We start from the raw sequence: 22,567 nt of genomic DNA, 5'->3' as shown, positions 1-22,567 counted from the left end.
AACAGTCGTATTTGTGTCAAAGGTGAAGAATTTAAGTAGATATTTTGTGCCAATGGTGTCTATTAAATACATTAGAAACACCTTTGGCAGCCATTACAGCATCAGTTGACATTTTAATAGACTTGCTATTAACTTAGATGCTATTTTTTCTGCCCTAACATGCTCAATTTTCCATATCATTTTCCATAAGCATGTGCATTTCATGCACGTCTGCCTTCCATTGCCCCAGTGCATGCTGGGATAGGCTCCAGCCGCATAATGACCCTGAATATTAAACAATCGTTATAGAAAATCGATGGTTGGAAGGATCGATGGATGTGCATTTAATTCTCAATCATGCCCCATCAATTAAACTGACCACAGGTGGACTCAAGTGATGGAGAGAATTTTAATGCACCTCAAGTCAACTTGACTGCATACTTACTACCTCACTTAGCTTGACTTGAGCCAAGGATGCTAGATAATAAACCCGCGCTCAAAAGCTCTAAACCACCAAGGAGTGTTTGCTTTGAATCCATTAGTCCTCCCCTTTTGTGCTACATTATATGAGATCAAACATGGTTGTTTGCTTTATATGATAGTTTTACTGTGAAACTAAATAATTACTTTTTGGATCACTAAACCAATTGAGTTTTATTGTATTTACATAATATTAATGGTTATTAAGTATGATGCGTTGAACCAACCTTATCAATCATGTCATGTACAATGGAATGCAGCTACCCTCATTGATGCAGTATAATCTATTAGCTTTCCATGGATTAAATAAATCAATATATAAATTTCAAGTTGGATTTATTTTTAGCTCACTTAGAGCTAATAGAATTTAAGCATAATCAGAGTAAACAAAAGTCTAATAAAACAAAATTGTGTTACGTATATTAAGATAACCTTATTATTATTAAGTATTTACTCATAACAGTTGTAAGGTTTACTCGTCACAAGGAGTACTACTCAGTGTGTAAAAAAAGTTGTATAAAGTCTTCTGTGGCTCTGGTGCGAGCTTTTCTAAGTTTGAAAAAATAACCCCGATGACATCATCAGCGTGAGATGCATTGTGGGAAATGTAGTGTTATTGGAGCGTGACTCGTATTAAAGACTAAAAGTCAGAAGAGCTCAGCTTCTACTGCTTTAATTTTGATCATTCTTTCATTTTTTAAAATCTGTCTTGGGAGTCCTTCATACAAGTGCAATACTGAAACGCTTGGGTATCTTTAATAATTATTTAATAATACCCTAACCTTTCATATTTACGTAACCCAGTTTGGGGTTGGGACCGGTTGAATTAACAAGATTAAGTAAATCTAGCATTTCCAGTATTTTCTACTACCCCACTACATTTCAGAGGGAGTTATTGTACTACATTTCTCCAACCATTATAGATACTTATTACTTTGCAGGCTACGATTTTACATGAAAAATATACATTCATCTTATAAAACATTACACATTGTCATAGATTAACCTACCCAACAGTTTTTGTCCTCCAGCAATCACATCCAACTGTTCTGTATTTCTGCCACTCACATTTAGGAGGCAAGAAAGAGGTGCAGCCTGAATAATGTAATGTGACGCATTAACTGACTGCACCTTACTACAAAGAACCTGGTGAAACTCTTGGACGCAACAGAGGGATCGATAATGTTGCCCAGAAGAGATGTTCTGTTGTTGTGCTCTCAGATATGAATATTAATGACTTGTGGTTGGGGGATGCAACAGTTAGACCATTTTATAAAATAATAACTGGGTGAGATGATATAGATTTTTCAGACCACTCTTTGAAAGCATTTAGCTAATAAAGCTAATATATCATCTGCAGTACAAAAGAGACAGTGGGCAGTCCAATAAGTACACTTTGCCTGTATTAATATAAATAATGTTATTGCAATTATATGCTGTGTGTTTGTGTTATTTGGTGTATCAAAAGCATTATTTGTGGGTTTGCTGCTGTTTTTCAGTGCTCATGTGTAAAAAAAAATAATAATAACCACCTTACTGTTGAGTCTATGTAATTTCAGGTCACAAGATATTTTTTTTTTTAAATTTGCACCATTGTTAATGCTTCCACATACAGTAATTGCATTACATATGATTACGGTAAGTTTATCAGCGTGTGAACAACAGTGTTACTGTGCAGCAGCTGGCCCTAAACATGAACATCCATAGTCATTAGAGTTAGCTAGCTTCCCACAGCTTATACCGAACAAGAGGTACTTAGCTCTAATGTACCACCATTTTTCATCATTATTGTGCAAATTTATGCAGCAAAGTACATCAAAACCTCATCACATCACCTACTCTATGTGGGGAACCTGTGATGTTAGTGAGAGGTTGCCATCATGTTATTGTTCTCAAGTTCACAAGAAAGTGTCTGACAAAGACGCTGTATGATATGCAGTACTGTGGTGACAAAGTCTAAAAACATTTTAATTATAGTATTCATATTGGTCTTCATTTTAGAGTGCATTTCTCCTTAAACTTTTCTCTTACATGGTGTTTCTTTTATTTAAAAATATTCAAATAGTTCTCAGGGCTAAATCAAATCTATTTTACAAATTTACAAAACGTTTTTGACATGTGTAATTAACAGCCTGGGTCATCCTGACAAAAGTACATTTTTCACTTTCCCAATCCTTGCTTAAATTTGACCAAGAACAATATTTCACCAGTGCTGAGACATAAAATACCAGGTTTCTGACTGATGTTATATTCCTCATTACCTCTTTGTGTTGTGGTTGTTTACTGATCTTATTAAATGTATTCAACAGTGGAGTTCTGTTGCAAGATGGACACCTTGGTGAGCTTTGGTTCAAAAGCGATTCAATTTATTTGAAGTCAGCCCCCAAAGTAAAGAATCTCTCTGAACACAGTTATACAGTTTGCTAATGGCTCACCTTTGGAGGAGCATATTGCTTATGAATCTCACAGGATCAAGCTGCTGAGGATAATTCATCTTCCCTGCTGTGTGTGTGTGTGTGTGTGCGCCGCTCTGTTTGCCTCTGTGAGTTTGCATACCTTAAATGATGCGTGGCTGCATACAAATCTACAAACATTTATTTATTCATGTTGGTGGGGTATCTGTATTTGTATGTGAGTGCTGCACGTGTGTTTCAAACAGTGAGGCTGCGTGTGTGTTCTTGCAAAGGTGCTTCAGATACATCAATTATGATAGGAAATGGAGGAATTAGAGAGGGTCCACTGTTTCCCCAGAGAGAAGGAGAAAATGAAAGTCACGCAGAAAAGCATGGCTGGTGAAAAACCCTGCAGCCATTGTTGTGTGATTAAGGACTAGGTTTGAGCCATCGTGGGGGGTTAAATTATTCACACAGCAGGAAAACAACCAAATGCTATTTACACAAGTACATGCATGCACATATACATATGCACTGTGGAGGACTGATAACACATTAAAGGGAGAATGTCATTATTTTGGGGTGTTGGTGTTTGGTGGTATGATGTAACATTATGGGCATTGTCTGAATGGGATACACATTGTACTTTAGCTAACCATGAATTCAGTTCCAACTTTATGTAATATTGCAACTCTTTATTTCCTGTTTATAAGTTACAACTTCTGTTTATATTCTGTACAGCACTGAAGGCACACAAAAACCAAAGATATAATGGAACATAAGTATATACAAAATATACAGAATAAATAATTCAATCTAGTTAAGTAGAAAAGCTACAGGGTGTGTGCTTACATGAACCGTTTCAAAGTTGAATGAGTTTCCAAGAGTATGAATGTAGTGTATAGTATAAATCCTGACAATGTCCACACTGCAAATGTCAGTCACCAGCAGTCCATTGCTTTTAATAAGAGCTGAGAAACAAAGGAAAGGTGGCTGAAGTCAGTTGGCAGGTTGTCTACATGGAAAACTGGAGCTTCGCTTGTGGGTAATGTTGCTCGTCAGTAACTATTCATGTGCTAACAGGTTAATATGCCCCGGCTCTAATCAGTTCAAAACAGTTCCAAATCAGCCAATGTCAGCATGAGGAAAGAGAAATGTTCCTGAATGCTGTTTGAATATTGTCAGACATAAATTAGTGACATGAAATACAATCTCACATACGCTTGCACACACACAACGCTCACTGAAGGATCATACACATTTGTGGCTCATTTCTTCTGGCAGAAATAAAAAAAACAAAAACAAATAAAAGGTTTCAGCAGGACTCTGTTGATTGTCATGCACCATCTTATGGCATTTGATTAGTGCAATGCATTTTTACAAGATTACAGTTGTGTATAATATGCTGTACTTTAAGTGCTGTATTTACTGAGAGAAAAAAACATCCTTTCTGTGAATAGAGCCAGTTTGTATAAAAATAAATAAAGGTCCTATGACTGCAAGTTTGCAGTGTATTGGATGGATCAAAAGACAGGAGAATAGCAGTGGAACCTCACTCCGATCACTGTTTTCCAATGTACAGTTGGCATTTTGCTCACTCTCTGGCACAATGAGCATTCTGGTTACAGCATTCCAGCTGGCCTATGTTGACAGAGGGTTTAATCAGGTCATACCCGGAGTCAGGATAGACTGATTAAACAGCAATTCTGGGTCAAGTGGTGATTGAAATTCACTCACTTCTTTCCATCTGCTATATCCTATCAGGACGTCAGATGGGGGGCGGGGGGTGTGCTGTATGGATCAATTCATTTGGCGGCAGTGCGCCATGGAAATTTAATCAATCATAAAAAGCTCATTGAGTGAATTTCAAAGAGGCCTGCTCAACAGACTGCAATAGCTTCTTTACGTTACATTTGGCCAAAAATACTACACCTTTCACCAGCTACATAACATGGCTGTCAACAGATAAAAGGTAACACAAAATAAATCAGTTACATTCTGTGCTACAATTAAACTTAAAGTGATGTGCCCATATATATATTTCACACTGTGGAAAGTACAGGGCAGAAAGAGGGCCAACAGGACAAGGCACTTGGTCAAAAGATAATATATATATAGTTGGTTGTTTTTTTTCTGCTGAAGCTCAGTTAAATGCAGTTTGATGCTCCAGAACCTCCAAGTAGTCTGGCTCAGTATGCAAGTTAGCCTTAAGTTCAAAGTACTCATTCTTAGTTTGCTCAAGCATGACCTTGCGTGGTCTTGAGTACATAATTGTCTCCATTAGCTTTAACTCCTCCTGGTGACCCGGGACCTGCATGTCTACAGCAGACTGAAGCTGGGGCATGTTTTTCCTAAGGTACTCTGTTATTCCAAGCTGCTGCAGCTCCTTCTCTCTCTCCAGAATGTTCCTGTACAAGGAGTTGGGATTTCCGAGAGTGACGAACTCTGCGGGGCACTCTCCAGTCATGGGTCTGAACTTTGTGCTGGGGTTTCCTGTGAGTGGAGAAGTGTTCTCCTTCTCCATGATGCTCCGGCAGACGTGATGCTTGGCGCTGGGTTCGTCGAGGCTATAATCCAAATCTGTGTCGTGTTCCTTGTGCTGGGAGCAGTAGGTGGGGTTGCGACAGATCTGCACAATAGGACTATGTGATCTATCTTCGTACAGAGTGGCAGACCCCGTTCTTTGCGTCAGAGTGTGGTGTGTAGTTTTCTGCCCGTACATGCTGTAATGTAAGTGAATGGGACTACTGCTGGTGTTTTCTCGGGGCTGCTCCTCTGCTGCTTTTTTCTTTGCCCTTCGCCGCCGTCGGTGCACCACAAACACCACCAATCCGGCTGAGCAGAATATAATCATGAGGACAAAAACAAGAAGGCTTAAGATGAGCACAGAGAGTGGGATGGTGTCCGTGAGTGAGCTGAACAAACCCTTGTCAGTGATGTCAGGCCCCAGTGTAGCTGTCACACTTTCCTCCCCATCTGGGGACATAGGGTAGTAGGTCCCTAAACCGGGACATAGCATCTCATGATGAAGGCTTCTTAGTTCAGCCTGCATCACTTTCTTTGGGGTGTGACACAAAATGGAGCCCACCACTGTGTCCTTTCTGAGTTTCTCCACCCATTGTTTGAGGCTGAGCAAGTCACAGCTGCAGTCCCAGGGGTTGTCCTCTAAATAAATCTGCTCTAGTGAGTCGAGTTGATCAAGCACGTTGCTCACTGGCAGGTGCATAAGTAGATTTTTCCTCAGGTTTAATTTGGTGAGGGGCACATTGCGAAATATCTGCGCTGGAAGAGAGCTGAGCAGGTTGTTATTTAATGACAACAGCTTCAGGTTTGGCAGGGGATTAAATGTGCCTGGAGCAATCTCTTTGATAAGGTTGTATTCCAGATACAGGTATTCAAGGTTGTGGAGCCCCACAAACATTGTGGAGAACAGTTTTCCAATTCTGTTGCCATTCAAATACAATTTTTTTAAACTGCTCAAGCTGAGGAAAGTTTCATTATCAATGTAATCAATTCTGTTGTTCGCCAAGTTGAGCAATTCTAAATTATCATATGTGACAAAATCATACTTCAAGAGTTTCTGAATCATATTTCCTGTCATGACCAGTTTAGTGGGGCTTTGCTGAAGTATTCCGATATCTGATATCTTTTGAATTCCCCTGTCCTGACAATGCATCAAAAACCCAGCCACAGGGTGATTGTGACAAGAACAGTGCTCCACACAAGGACTGCCGGGAATGTGAGATGGTGTCGGTACCTTGGCGTCATCTTTGGCGTTGATCAACTTGGGAATCTGAGAAACTTTGGATGAAGGAGTAACAACCATATCCAGTGACTTTGACGGCTCCTCCAGGTTAATATCTGCATGGGACGGGCAGAGAACATCCCGCTTGACTTTAGCCAGAATGGTCCCCTTAAGGTGATGTGGTGTGCTGCAGACCACATCCCCGATAGCTGACTGTGCCCTCATGTTCTCCATCCAGATTTTTAAATGTAAAATATCACAGTCACAGACCCAGTCATTGTCCTCCAGGAGAAGTTCCATTATCCGTCCGATGTGCTCCAAAAACCCGACATAAGGCAATGTCTGGAGCTTGTTGCCACGTAAGTCCAGGTGGGTGAGGGGCACGAATCGGAAAATGTTGCTGGGTAAAAACTCGATGGAATTATCATTGAGGATGAGGACCTTGAGGCGGATCAGTTTGTTGAAGGCCCCCGGCTCGATGACCCGAATGAAATTTGTGTCAGCTTGGAGAAACTCCAAATTCACTAGGCCTTGAAAAGTGTCCTCTTTCAGAGTGACGAGGAAATTGCTATTTATGTGGAGTTTTTTCAGTGAACCGAGAGCGCTAAAGACTCCTGGTTCCAGCTCTTGTATGCTATTACCCCCAATGTGCAGCGAAAGGGCATTCTTGAGCCCTTCCATTTCCTCTGAGCGGAGCTCAACCAAGTCATTTTTGTAAAGGTTCAGGTGGAAGGGCACACCTGACGGGACTTTGATTTGGGAGATTTTGCTGATGTTTCTCTGCTCGCAGTTAAGATGAAGGATGCCATCTTTTCCCTCGCAGGAGCATAAGGAGTCACAAGACTCACTAATAGAGGATGATGCCTGTGAGGGATGGATATCTTGGGATCGGGCCGCAGTGAGAAACAAGCCGATGAAAATGATACAGGGCAGCATTTCGGTCTGAGATATCTGTGAAGAAAAGACAGAAGCATGGGCAAAAGGGGTGGGGAGGAAAAAAAAAGAACATTAAGTGTACATTGTTTTACAAGTCATGCAAAGTTCGTCACAGATTAAATGCTTTGTTCTGAACAATCGTTCTATTTAAATGTCTGAGACTGTTAAATGATAGTCACTCCCAGTGATTCAAATGTCATACAAGTTCCATGCAGTAGAATGCAGTGTAGAATTATATTTATATAGTTAAAATGCATGAAAAATATATAACAGTAAAAAGCAAACAGTGTTTACATATTCTACACTCCTGTAAAAATAATACTTTTAAATGTATCTTCATAAATTCATCAGTGGTATTTCTTCTTTTTTTTTCTGAATGTTTTTTCCCTATGTCGCCTTTATACTACTTAGCAATGTGGTGTTCTGGGTGGTCTTGAGGAATGGGAGTTAAACCAAGTGTAGCAGCTAATGGGAATCCTAATAATCCATATAAAACAGTCATCCAAATCCACAGTATCAAACCGGACACTACATTTCACCAATGAGTAAATACATTTCACAGGGTGAGCAATGACAGTAAGACAGCATCTCTTTCCAATGACTCACAGTGGGATAATGGTATATTTAAATAAATGACTTTCTCATTTGACTGATTTTTCTGCCCTTTATATGCAGACTCTTCTGAACAAAGACTTACTGAGTGTGAGTCATTCAAATGATGAAGTCAGTTCAGTCCATTTCGGGTCCATGTCAAAGCAACATTTATAACAGGCCTTCTAAACAAAGAACTGAAAATGAACGGCAGTGTCTTTATTGTTCAACCAATTAACTCTCACTCGACTGGACTGAGAGTGAACTAATCACAAACCAAACCTATATATGAATCAATCTGATTTCTTATACTGTTAACCTGATTGTGTTTTTCCACTGTTCCAAACTGCTCTCCATGCAGTGAACAAAAGCATCTGGAGGAGCACACAGACAGCGCTGTCTACTGAAAACAAATTCAACCAAGCTCTTATGAAGAGAATTCATAGGTTAGATCACTCTCAGGGGACAGTATATATACTTTCCCATGATCAAGGGTGACTAGATATCCACCATTAACTTAAATAATTCTTCAAAGAGATAAGACATGGAAAGATGGCAGGAAGGCACAGCTGTTCATGTTAATGAATCCGATTAGCATCTGGAAAGCTTCATTCTAACAAGACTAGGCAAGCCTAGTTCAGCCAATACTGTAGAGAACAGTGTTTGTCAGAGGCTGAAACCTCTGACTCATGATCCATCTATAAATGGTACTCGACCCTCTTTTGACCAGAAAATGCCTCCTTCCTATTGCAAGTCAATGAGACGTAGGGCACATTTTCAGGGGGTGTTTGCAATTGCCTGTGCCCTAAAGACGGTAGCCTAACATAAAATGTGGTTTGGAATATGGATTGGAGTACGCTGACTACACAGCTTCTGAGGAGACAACCAAAACCCTCAACAGAGCTCTCAACTCCAGAGACAAATGCTTTGAAGAAGTCTCTTAAATTGTAACTTCTTAATCTTATACCTTTTTGCCTATTTCACCGTGTTGCAGTACAGTTTTTTTTCTGTCAGGTGGAGTCAAAATTATTGATGAAAGTCAGCACTATCTCCAACATCTTTGATGTATTCAGGCATATACCCCAAGGTCAACGTTTCAGCCACAACAGATCTAGAATCACAATCCTCACTCCACGGACCTGGGAAACACTGAAATGTTGCACAGAACACTAGAGAATATGAAACGTTCATCATCACGTTAACCAAGAAAAATAAAAAACCTAAACACATTCCACATACCAAATCAAAATAATCATCTATAAATATCATCACTAACAATCCACCTGCAAAATGAAATAGAAGTTCACAAACTAAATGCATTAATAATCCCTACTAATTTCTACAGGGATTCATCACCACATCAAACAGAATACACCCGAATAATTAGTTGCATGTTCAGACATCCTGGGCTCTGAGTCGGCCTGCACAGCAGTACAACAAGAGGGAGACCCATCATTGAAAAACCCTTTTAAAATGACAAGTAACTTATTACAAGTCATTTAGAAAAAAACATGGATCTTCAGGTAACTCTTGCCAACTATGACCTATTTTGCATTTTGGAATATATCTTACAGAACTGAAACTGCTGGTGATATTGATTTTACAGTACTAAAGAAGTTAAGCCTTTGATGTAATATTCATATGTATTTCACAAAGATTTGGAAAATAAGGAAATTTGACCTGCTATAATGTTGCTTTTATTGTCTTTGGAAATATTATACATGTAGGCAGATGAAGTTGACCTAAAATCCAGGTGAGATGAGGCAAGATGATGTGAGATGTGAAGTAAGCCGTTGCCCAAAACTTACAGGCTATGAAATCTCTTAGACGTCACAGCAAGCTAAGCTTGAACCAATAATAGGCAGAGAATGAGGAGATATTATTGCCTATGAGCTACAATTACCCATGTTTACCAATGGAAGATAATGCGGTAGAATATAATGAAATACAGAAACCTAATTTGTCAAACCTATTCAAATATGTATTGTTTAGACAGTGAACATTCAGAAAATGGCTCCAAAACCTGGCACCCAAGAATATCTTTGGCCATTTCCTTTTCATTACTAATCTGTATTTGCTTGTTCAGAAATCTGGTGGTGGTCACGGTGCCCAAGGCACTCACCTCTGTGACCCTGATTGTTCGTAAGACAATGCAAAATGAAACAGACTATTGACAGATGTTATCGCATACTGCATGATAACACTGCAGAGAGCAGATATGGAAAGGCATTAGCCTGATGCACTTTCTTCTGCATTTCAAACAGACTTCTCTAACTGATCCATTTTTCAGGTAATCAATGTTGCATGGAAGTCAGCGTGACGGGCACGAGAGATGAAACACTCTTCTGGTGCCAGTCTTCCTCTGCGCTCTCTTTTCAAAATTTAAATGTGCATCTCTTTCTGTTCAGACAATTCAATTAGAGATCTACTGAAGCCCTGTGAGATCTCCCCTCATGCATGTGTGTGAAGCCAACACATCGTCCAACATCAAATGAGATGAGTTAGAAACAAAAAAAACAACTAGTACAGAGCAGAGGGAAAGTGATGTTGATGGAATATTTATCACACATTGAACCTTTCTACAGGCGCTGTAACATAAACAATAGACTTTGGCCCACTATCAGACCCATAAATAGCGTGTTGACACTTCATTTGGGCCAGCTATAAATTGTATTGTTCCAGTGCAGTGACGTGCTCCATAATATCACGGAAGCCTAATTCCTCTTCATGAGTATAATATTCTGTCGCAGTGACAAGGCTTCTTCTAAGTCATGAATACACATGTTCATATGGCACACAGATACTTCTCCAACAGTGCAGAACACTGCTCTGGGAATCTGCTGTCTTTTCATATTGATCACATTCATATTCACTGATGATCAATGCACATCATATACTCATGTTACTCAATGCTAAGAAGATGGCTGATATCGAAATATGCAAAAATGTCGCATGCAATGGCTAAACACTAAACAAGCCTGCACATCACTCACAATGTGTTCAAGTTAAACTTTTAGAATCTTTATCGGTCCCTAAAGGGAGTTCTCTTTTGTCCTTTACCTCCTTCACAGGAAGGTCAGTGGTCAGGTTTTAGCTACAAGGCAGTAGAGTCCTGCAGCCAGTAGTATTAGGGCAACAAACATAAAGAAGTTGGATTCACCACTCTGGCTCCATGATGCTGTACCTTACGACGTGACTAACCTCATTTCATTCTTTTCTTAATGTGAATAAGCAACGGAGCTACATATAGTGCCAAAGATTTGCTGATGAGCCCAACTCACAGCATGCAACATTACAATTCTCAATAAAAATCACAATTATATTGAAATTGACGACCATGTCTTGCTTCTTGCAACTTTTCCAATCCAGTCTATCCTGTTTTCAATATGTATGATCAGATTCTGACTTAGACACAGTTTAACTTGGCCAAAACTCCTGGAAGATAGTGGTATTTGCTATATATTTGGAAAGCATGGGGTCACATGGAGCATGTAATCTTTACTGAAGAGCACAAAGCACACGTACCCTTTCCATTGAGTTTACACGCGTCATGCACCAAACCGTCAGAGCACTGCAGTACCACTTGTTTTTTTTCCACTATACATTCATCATAGTTTGCAGTGAATTAACACACACAATACATATACATCATGTGACAACACAACATAAACCTGGATTTGTACTGTACCAAGTAGCGTGCACATTATCCACTTGACAGTTTAGGACATTATTTTTAGATAATATGAACACAGCTGTAGTCATGTTATGTCCTCGTCTCTGTCATAGTAAGTAAAGCATGCTGGAGCCACAAATAGCCCGTAAGGCAGAAGCTTAATTCCTTTTTCTGTAGCGTGAGGCAACTTGGTGTACAAGTATGAAAAGCTTGTTATCCCTAGTGGCACCTGACAGATAGAGCCATTCTCCTAACTCCATCAAGACTGATGAAAGTCACTCCATATTTGTGTTTTAAAACATATCGAGTGGATATCTTGTGGATAGAATTTTCTTGGTTTTCAACTTGTTTTAAAAAGTTTCACAGTCACCTAGCATTTTATGACCTTAGTCCTTCTCATTGCTAGGCTACCTGCAGTCATGGTGATTTATGGGTCTTGACAACAGGGATTAATTCACTGAAGTCTGAGGTTCCCCGTCAGAACCATATAAATAGTGTTTAATATACTGCTGTATCGTCTACAAGCTAAAATGTAAATGTAATATGTTCTCCATAATAATTATCCAACACTATGGTGATGAATTCCAACAGATACAAATTGTTCTTAGACTGAATATTATTCTTAGACTCATGTCTCAATGTAGGTACCAAGAATGCTCTGCCACTGTGGCAGGCTTCTGGCCCATGATATACAGCTTTGGTGCCAGAGAAAAAGTGCAGAGAATGGTGCATACTTTCCCAAGTTCCTAATGTGGCCTTGATTTTTCTATTTTTCTTTTGACTTGTCAATACATATTGAGCACCATTTGCAGCTCAAGGAAACTCAGTATAGCATCAAGTAGACCAACTGGACCAAATTATTAAATCAACCCCACATTCTCCACCTGGATTGAGTTAGGCTGTAGCAACCCATAGTTCCCCCACCAACTGCTCTTCCATGCGGAAGCAAAGATCCTTTTGGCAGTGTTGTAGGCACACAGCCTTGGCGACCAGGGCGGCGAGGATCATGCCCCATGCTCTGCTGGCTGCTACAAGGGTTGCGTCTTTAGAAACATCATCAGTGGCCTGTTAAAGAGCTAGATCAGTCGAGTGCTTTCTCATGTCATGCAGCAGTTTTAACAGCTGGCAGCTGATAATATGGCAAGATATAAGCAGCGGGGCCTGATGTACTGAACTGTGTTACACATATATACATCTTTGTGAACATAAACCGATATAAGTGAAAAAACACATTTTCATTTACTGGCTACCTTGTGTACTGCATAGCCTCTTCTCTTACTGTTCTTAGCTGGTGGGCCTTAATTTCTGATAGCAAACATATGCATGATAGAACTAATAATAGAAGCACAAAGACTGCATGGGAAGGGAGGAGGATGGCTCGTCTCCCCTGGCAAGCGTTATTTAGCAGGCTTGCATTTCAAATGGTCTGTTTAACTAATGCGCAGTAATTAGTTCTCCAGAAATGAGCAGGCAGATTACACCAGTGTATAGTGGCATCAAGGTACACACAAGACATCTGTACATTATTGTCCCTTTAAAAAAAGGGACACATTCTATTCAGGAGTGACTAACCAGTTCCCAGCAGGACTGGTAAACTGTAGATAAATTAATTCAGAATACTCAATACAGAGGCAGCTGTATCTGGAAAGTCTGGCACATCACAAACAAAGCCAATATGTGAACAAATATATTCTAGTTCAGTTTTGCTCATGGTTGTTGCACACTATGACCATTTTGGTACTAATAATTAATTGTGCTGAGTTCATTAGTTGTTTAGAAACATTCAACATTATAAGTATTTCGTATTCCTCTTTAAGTTAGGATGTCCTACGTAATCGTCCTAAGTCTCTTTGTCTTTATCTGATCTCAGCTGTTTGAATTGCCCATTTAAAAGGAGTACCCACCCTCAGTAAAAAGGCCACAGGGTAACGGTAATGACAGTCTTATGATTCACTCCATAAATAGGTGTAGATCTGCTGTCTGATACACAAACTTCAGTCTCAAAGGAGCCACACATTATAGGTAGACAGACCTGCTTACTGAAGATAAACAATATGAAGGGCACCACAAAGAACACTATGTAGTGTCGGCACAACAGGACTAAGAGGCTAATAAAAGTATGGTTTATGTTGTCCACAAAATGTGCATGTCATTTTGTAAACAACAGACTTTCCTCCTTCATTTTGTTTCAAACTAGCCAATAAACAAAAATAGATATGAATGCTCTATAAACAATATTAGCTACAAACTGGAAAATATTCTTTCACATGGAATCATTTTGGCTGATCCGATGAAGTTGAAAGATGTTGAAAGTTTAAATCGACGTACTATTATCACCTTCTCATGCAACTAAAATGCATAGCATGGACACTTATGTGCCTAAAATTACACTCACACATACTCCAAGAATCAACTGAATGGTATCCTCCGTTTAAGTAACAGCTAGTCAAGAAACCAAGAAACTACTACTAAAATATTTTTTTTTTTTTTTTTTTAAATTGATCATGTCATATGCAATTGTATTTGTATATGTTTTTATATTTCACTGATGGTTACAGCGCCACCATCCAGACTATTACTCTCATACGTAATTCTGTATGTCTGTAGTGATTCGAGTATGTTGAGCTTATGCATGTCCATGAGAAGAATGATAAAAAATCTAAATAAATATACAAAATAATGGTGCCCCAGCTTTAAGCTCTGCGGATTAGCGTTCAGCTAACCTAGCAAAAACATATCCAAAGTTCCCTCAGCTCTTATGGTGAAGAAAAAGTAATAACAGGATTGAAGATTAGCACAGTCACAGACGATCTGTTACTGTTTGGGAATCGTGCACTGGCAAGTTTTACCTCCGACAGAAAATCACTGGTTGGATCGTGTATACCCCCCTATTCTGATTCTCTCTCAGCTCTGCCCTCTCCCTATTTATTCACTAGACACTTCTATAATTCATTTCTGTGTCACACTGGGATCATTTTAAGTTGCTTTATGATTCAGAGCCGGTAGAACAAAACTCCACCCATTCGACACCTTGAGCAGACTGATGCCAATGCCTGAAGGAAATCCAGTCTACGACCAATGGAAATAACAAGACTCGTTGGAGCTGCCAGTATCACACAGAGCAGACTTAAACAGTCCACAGACAGAGACAGAGCTTCTGGGTTGATGGGTAGAAAACATTTTCACAGAGGACTGGAACTCTACTCTAGCTCCACTCTATGGCCGTCAAAAGGATAAGCTGGTTAGAGGATGGATAGCTGTCAAGTCTGTACAAGTCTGCACGCAAATTAGTGTATTATCTGTACAGTTCATCAGAGGAATTTACTTTCATATAATAGGATGTTTGCTTATGTTTTGCCAAAACCCAAGTAGTGAGGTATAAAAAACCTGAATGATGGGCATGAACTCCAAAAATGTGACTTCTACCAAGTAAAACCCGCACTGTAAAGCTTGATCTCTGATGTTAAGAAGAGAGTTTCAGGACAAACCTTCGGAATCTCAGTTAGAGGGTTTATGCTTTTCAGTGTAGCAATCCCAGTTTGGGATTTAGGCTGATAAAACAGGTATATTTTTACATAAAAGTCTTGTCAGGAGAAGCTTTAAATAAATATATTACAGTACACTTAAGGCAGCAACTTTAATGCAGATTTAGTTCAAGGTATCTTGTATCTTGCTCCTTTTCTTTTTTTAAGATCAGGTACAGTGGCTGAGTTAATTGAGTGTCTGATGACTTAACAACTGCGGAGACTTGAGCTGACCTGCATCGTCCTACTGAACAAGACATTTCAAGACCAATTAAGTAGGAAAGCCATGGCGGGCAGTTAAAGAAGCTGGACAGCATTCTAAAGCTCCTGTTAAAACCTGTTAGAAGAACAAAATCTTCAAAGTCAAATCAAAGAACGCCTCAACACCCGTAATTCCCTATTTGTTTTTGGGATTACTGCCAGGCACCTTAAAATGCTTAGAATCTGTAACAGAAACTAATGATTAAATGCATTTACACACAACACAGCACGTACCACACCGTCTGGCATAAGAAATATGTGTCTATCGCACGTGACATTGATGCAACAGAAGGGAGTGTTGCATTTCAAACAAAGGCAGTGGGGTGTTTATTGTCCTAAATAATCTGCTCACTGAGCATTTCATCAGAATGCTAACCACAGCCCATCATAGTCTATGTGCTACTTTTCCAAACAGCAGGGTTTTTTTTTTTATTATTTATAACGCATTCAGCAAGATACACAGACTGTCATAAATGTCTATTTCAAGAAGACAACAAAACCTTCATGTATTGTGCACTGATATTTCTGTAAAATGTCCTTTTAAAACATTGATCAGCAGCACAACTTTAAAAAAATCATGAATCTGTTGTGTTGAAAATGATTTTAAGTGCTGTTCCTACATTGGGTCTGGAGCCCTGCAAGGACTTGCCAGACTCCAATAAGAGATCCTCTGGCCTGAAGCTCCCACCTCCTATATGACTCTTGACAGAGAGGTTTACAGCAAGAAGAGCTTTTACTGAAAGGGGCTATTTTCTTCCAGGTGTTTGAGATAATACACTCATAGACAACAGCAATACAAGGAGTGACTAAGCACAAACAGACGAGAGCTAGTTTTAATAATACAGAATACCTTGTCTGACACTTACATAGAAAGCATTTTACAGGAAGTGCTTTTCACAAAACGAGTCCTACCTGCTAATTTAGTCCAATTTACACTAGCTGTACCTTACTGCAAAATATCAAGCATAACATACCAACGACCTTGCGTATCAGCACGGGAGAGTCATCTTCCCCCTTTTCTCCCTATTCACTTGGAGGTCACCAACCAACAGTTGCGTGCATCCACTAATACTTAAAGTCAGGCTGCCTTTGCTTGGGGGCTGAAACAGAGAATGAGAGGGAGACTAAGAGGCAGAATGCGAGATAGTGAGACTTGTTGCGTCCAGCTAGGGGTTCTTTCATTTCAGCCTGACATGGGATAGCAGATTAGAGCCCCCTGCGCTCTATTGCTTTAGCGTGCATGTGTGAGAGTGTGTTTCTGTGCTCGTGCGTGCGCCTGCGCACATCCCCAGCATTGTTTATGTGCACGTAAGAGCTCTGACCATCTATCAACTTCCCGGAGCGCCCTGCAGTGTTCCCAGGCACCAATTATGGTGGGACTTGTCCCTTTTCCCTCTGTATTGGAAGTGATGTGGCTTGCCCTACAGGGTCGACACCACCACGACACCCACATATCTGCAGAGATTCTGCCAGCGCCTGCGGCACTCCACCGCCATCCTGGAGAAATGATAATTATGACATCCGCCCACTCAAGAGGCAAGAGATAGTTCAACTCCCTTGCCCCTTGTTCCAGCCCTTTTTTTTTGACTGATTCAATATTCTGTGGGCTAGCGCTGCCTACTTTCTCCTTGTCTTATAGAAGCAGAGGCTCTCCACTATATCTGCAGGCTTTCTCTGTCTAAAAGTAGTGCGCTTTAATAAAGTTTCACAATGCCTCCTTTCCTGTTCTACCCCTGAGCTGATACTCTTAAAACTGCAGACCAATTTTATTTGGCTATTTCATACATTACAACCCCACCTATTCAAACACACATTTACATTCATTAGAGGTCTAATCAACACTTTTCCGTGGTTGGTATTCAGCCATTGGTCCTTTAAAGCTGGAGAAAAGAGGGACATGTAGGTCTTCATACATTTAGATCATTATATCCAGAGGTCTTGGTAACAGTAGATTACTGGGGAAAAGCAGAGTTTTGCATAATTTGTTAAATTGGCCCATATAGGTTCATGGTCTCCACAAACCATAAGTCAATAATTAATCTCAAGTTATTCAGGCACATTAGGCTTAAGTAGCCCATATATTTATGGTATGGAGTGCTTATAACTAAGCTATTAGATTATTAACCATTGATTCAGCCAAGCAAAAAATTGGGATCCAAACTCAATTATGCATTTCACAACTTAAAGCTAATTAGACACTTCTTTCCTTCATTGACTTGCACTTAAATAGGACTACAACCTCACCCCACATGAAAGAAAAATGCAGTCCTGCAGGACAAAGTGCAAACTGATTACATTAGGCTTCAGTGCAGTAAAGTTTTATTTAATCAGTCGTGATCTACAGTATGGCCAGGAGTGTATGCTTAATGTTACCAGTACTGTATAATGCTTAATGACTTTAAATGAGATTAACCGTAGACAACGCAGGCTCCTGATAGGTACCCTCCTTTCTGATTGGCTGAGGTTTGTTAGCAGTCGTGATGCAGTCCCCATTAAACACACCTGTGACCAATAACAGTAATTATTAATATTCATATGCCACACCTATATTTAGCTATGGCTAAATGCCAAAAAAAAAGAAGAACCAGAGAATAATTAACTATTGGGCATTTGAATCCGTTTTATTCCGTCTATTACCGCAATTTGAAAGAAAAATAGAACCACTTAAGGCAAAGTTTTAGGAATTGTCGGTGGGTAATAAAAAGCCGTGTATAGCAGCACCAGTCTTGATTACCATAAGCCTGCACAGCGCCGTAGGACACATTCTGCATGTGGCAAACAGCCAGGTGTGCTCGAGGTAATGGAGGACCCTCAGGAAAACTCACTGCTCTCTCTCTGTCGCCTTCCTGTCAAGTCCAGGCACTTTTTACAAGAATTTCTTTACTCATAAAATCACGCTAGTGATAAATAGCTATGCTTCATGTTGACAGGTCAGTCCACATACTGTACATTTTACAGGAGTGTATTTAGTTTTTTCTAATGGTCAAAAAAGCAAGGGTAAACTGCTCTATAACATACTTTAGCTAGTTGGAACCTGCCCATAATGGACACCTGGTTTCCTTGCTAATTCGGCTATTTCAAAATACAGCTGAATGAAACCTTCCATAAAGCCCACCTGCTCCATAATTGTAATAAAAAAAAAAAGAAAAGAAAAAGTAATTGAGAACATTACAGTGGTACATTTTAGAGATATCACTCTGCTTCGTGGCTTACCGACTAAAACTGATGAAAACAGGGGAAGGCTGTTCCAAATGTCACCGTACTCAGTCCATCAGTAGATACGGGGAACCGACGCATTGAAGAGGGGCTAACCTCCACTTTCTCTCCGGTCCTTAAAAACAAGCTGACACACGGGGAAACTTCACAGGATCCGTCAGTCCCCACTTGTCCTCTCGGGTCCACAGTCTTTCTTGACTCTTATAAAGCTGTCACACGCACGGGCCACTAATTATTCCGTTGCACGAGGAGCTCGCGGTGAGATCTCACTCCGGTCCCGGGATGATGAGCGTAAGCCCTCCTCCCACAGCCTCCCCAGAATTAATTATGATTAAGTTGCAGGTTCGAGTCACGAGAACAAAACAGTATTGTGATTAAAAAGAGGCTATTCTTTCACCTTTTACAGTCCACTCGAAATAATGAAAGCGCGCATCGCGTCCAGCTCTCGCGCCGCGCCGCGCGCTCTGTGTAGTTAACCAATCTGTGATATATTGGAGTTGCTCGGTAATTTGCATGCTGTAGAGGTGGACTACAGAGAAGGGAAGCAGCGTCAAGTCACCCACAATACATAGCAGGAGTTCTGGTGGTGCCTTTCAGAATAAAAGCCTTGGGCTATACAGCTCCAAACCGAATTTATTGATCCCCCCCCCCCATAGTGGCCTCTTTCACACAATGTCCCTAATAAGTAAAATGCACCATAGAAGCAAGGGACCTACATATAGACTTAAATACATATTTAACAATTGTGAAAAAGTTCCACCGAGCATTCTGAAACTGTTTCATCGCTTTCCTGTAACCCTTTCCAACCAAAAATGAAAAAAAAAATCAACAATTTTATTTAGAAGGGAAAATCACCCATCTTTCGGTATTTCCCAGTTAATATCTGGTCATTTTTGATACAGCTGGGGACGCTCTGTAGCAGTTATACAGAGCTCCTCCTCTTGGAGGTACTTACAATACTAAGGAGAAAAAAAAACTTGCATTGATGGGCTTTAAATAGCCTGGCTGCAGCACCTAGCCTAAAGGATAGAACTAATGCTATATAATAGGCATATACCAATGCATCCAAAACACAGATTAACGATTAACCAGTCAGCTAACAAACACTCGCTTAAGCCATTCACAAAACATGTAATACAATAGAATCAGTCCTTATGAGAGAGAAAATAAGGCAGTGTATTTGTAGAAAGTCCAGTGGCTAACTCTTAGTGGGGGATAGGCACAGTGGCACAGTGTACACCTTCCATCATGCAGCGAACTGGAGTTCAAGCTGGTCTGTGTCCTTGAAGAAGACACTTTAGTGCTACCAGTTCCAGCTGAGTTGTAGCTCAGCCTGACCTCTGACCTCCCTGTGGCGCAGGAACTGATAAAGTATGTCATCATTATTCCAGCTCATGCTTCTGCGTGATGAGTTAAAAAGCCACGCAGGTTGATATATCAAAGTACAGTAGCCTACTTGGTTTGGATTCATATACATCTAAACCCTCTGCTGTAATTCTCTGCTGCTTACTGGTTGATCACTTTCAGATGGGCCAGGAATGTCTCCCTCACGCCGTGGTTTTACGTGTTGGCCGCTTAAAGTGGGTTTGTCACAGGATTGGTGTAAATTTAACTCCCACCTGGAACATCATAGAGTGGTGCAAGTCTATGCGTGACCTCACCAGTTATCCAACCCAGATAGATCTTCTCAAAGGAGGTGGTCGGAGGACTGAGGAAGCAAAAGTGAATAGCAGTGAAAAATTACAACCTTGAAAATACTTGAGAGCTTTGTAATGGAGAGCCCTAAAATAACTTAGGAGTTATTGCAGAATGAAAAAGCTAGCTGATATATCACTTACTAATTAATTTACACAACCTGATATCGTCTAAAAGTATGTTTTAAAAGCAGGTTCAATAATTTAGACAAAATTAAATCAATATTTAACAGTGTGTGTTACTTTAATGGCACTGATAATGTTTTAAGAGCATGCGCTGTGTATTTAAAATGATTTTAAATGTTCAAATAACTCGCCGACCTGACGTCTCACTCTCTTTTAAAGTAAATATACTGTATCGTTTCAGCGGCGCCTTGATGAAAAATGCTCTTTAACTACAGTGGCTTTCCTGTTAATAAACGCCACAAAAGCCACTGAGCACCTTTGTTGGTAACTTCTTTATGTGCTGTTCCTAAGTAGTCCAGGTGATTTATCACATGGGCGTGAACTAATAACAAATAAAATATAGAGATAAGATGCATATCTGTATTGTTTTGTTTTTGTGAACTGGGACTAGGACCAGACTGGGTGTTGATGTAGCTGTCATCTCAACAAGGGCAGTGAATGTTTAATTATTTATCAGTTTTATTGATCTGTTGTTTGATCACAGAATGAGGTGCTTTTTGGGCCGTGCAGATGGGACAACAATAGACACCTAGCTTTACGTGAAACCTAGTTGGGTGAAATTAAATGTTGGACTTCAGTGGAAGTTGGAGAAAGAGAACGTGGCTACTGATGTAAAAACAAATAACTTTATTCAAAACTATTATGCAAAACTATGTTTACAATTCAAATGTCATCTCACGCTTTGTGTTACACGTTAAACACTGTAGCTTCATAGTAGAACAGCGAACAGACAGCGGGTGGACAAAGTAAAAGAAACGCCTTAAAATGGTCCTACAGTAAACAGCAGTCTGGTGTAGCTTGCAGTGTTTGACATTGTGTGAAACAGTTGGGGATGCTGATTCAACCTGATGGTATTTATTGAAGCTGTAGTTTGTAGTTGTTCAAGCAAATATCATGTAAGTGTCTCTCACGTAGTGTTGGATTTCTATTGTGACAACCGTTCCTGTTTTTGGGATGTCATTAGTTTCCCTTTGCCACGTTACACAATCTTAGAGCGTTTGCATAGAAACAACTCAAGCTGCAACATATATATAAAGCAATTAGTCATACAGTAGTTATAGCTGAGTCTGTCAACGCTGAAGCTGAAGCTGAATCAATTCTATTCATGAGAGCAGTTTTTTTTAAATTGGTTTTCTTTTAATGTTTGTTTTTTTACCATGGGATCCCTAAGATTCCCCTGCTGTAGTTTGTAGGCTTTAAGATACCGAGCCAAGTGCTTTAGGCTGCAGTGCATGCATCTGGGTTTATCATTTTGTCTACAGAACACCATCATTAAAACTAAAAGCAAACTGAAAAGTAGGGTGACACTCACAGAGGAACTGTCTGTTGGCAACCATTCAAACACATCTGTCCTATTTTCATCATAATCATCATATACTTAACAGCAAAAAAAAAAAAAAGAACTTTGCTGCATCCACAATGTGATCCTGCGTCTGAGCTTTCTCCCAGTGCTCCAGCCGTAATGAGTGCGATGTTGCCTCTCTGTTACCTCTATATATTGAAAGGGACACAGCAGCTATTGTATTAACACAATTACATGCCTCCCACTCACCTGATAAAGCAGCAGATATGTGTATGTGAGCTTTAAGAGAGAGCCTGGAGATATTTAAGGGCAGGATGGCATTAGCCAACTGCAATAGCAAGACTTCATCCGACTATTCTCATGTTGGACGTGGGTTGAAAATATGAACACAAAAAATGTGTGTTTTATTTGGAGAATGTTCAGTTTGCAACAGGGTTATCCAGATTCTGTTATTTAGTGAGTATCTGGTTTTGTTAGTTTCTTAGTTACAAGTGTTCTTATGCATAATTTAAGAGCTCTCAAGTCACAGATTGTATTTTCTGCAAGTTGAGTGTCTTTTGAAGAACATTCCTTTCCTAAACAAAGG

At 39.9% G+C, this 22,567-nt stretch overlaps 1 protein-coding gene across 1 annotated transcript; it reads right to left on the bottom strand.

Moving 5' to 3' along the window:
* Positions 1-3,532: 3,532 nt before the first annotated feature.
* slitrk6 (SLIT and NTRK-like family, member 6) lies at positions 3,533-19,347 on the bottom strand. Its single transcript, XM_044188084.1, has 2 exons — positions 18,796-19,347; positions 3,533-7,548 (listed from the first exon to the last, which is right to left on the bottom strand). The coding sequence occupies exon 2, from the start codon at positions 7,531-7,533 to the stop codon at positions 4,996-4,998; it is 2,538 nt and encodes an 845-aa protein (XP_044044019.1). The 5' UTR covers positions 7,534-7,548; positions 18,796-19,347; the 3' UTR covers positions 3,533-4,995.
* Positions 19,348-22,567: the final 3,220 nt, after the last annotated feature.

Source organism: Siniperca chuatsi, linkage group LG24 (assembly GCF_020085105.1).
Source record: "Siniperca chuatsi isolate FFG_IHB_CAS linkage group LG24, ASM2008510v1, whole genome shotgun sequence".
Lineage (NCBI taxonomy): Eukaryota > Metazoa > Chordata > Actinopteri > Centrarchiformes > Sinipercidae > Siniperca > Siniperca chuatsi.
This window is presented reverse-complemented; position numbering and strand designations above follow the sequence as displayed.

Bases quoted from the DNA above. Each gene is read 5' to 3' on its own strand.
- slitrk6 (XM_044188084.1), bottom strand. From the start codon at position 7,533: ATGCTGCCCTGTATCATTTTCATCGGCTTGTTTCTCACTGCGGCCCGA.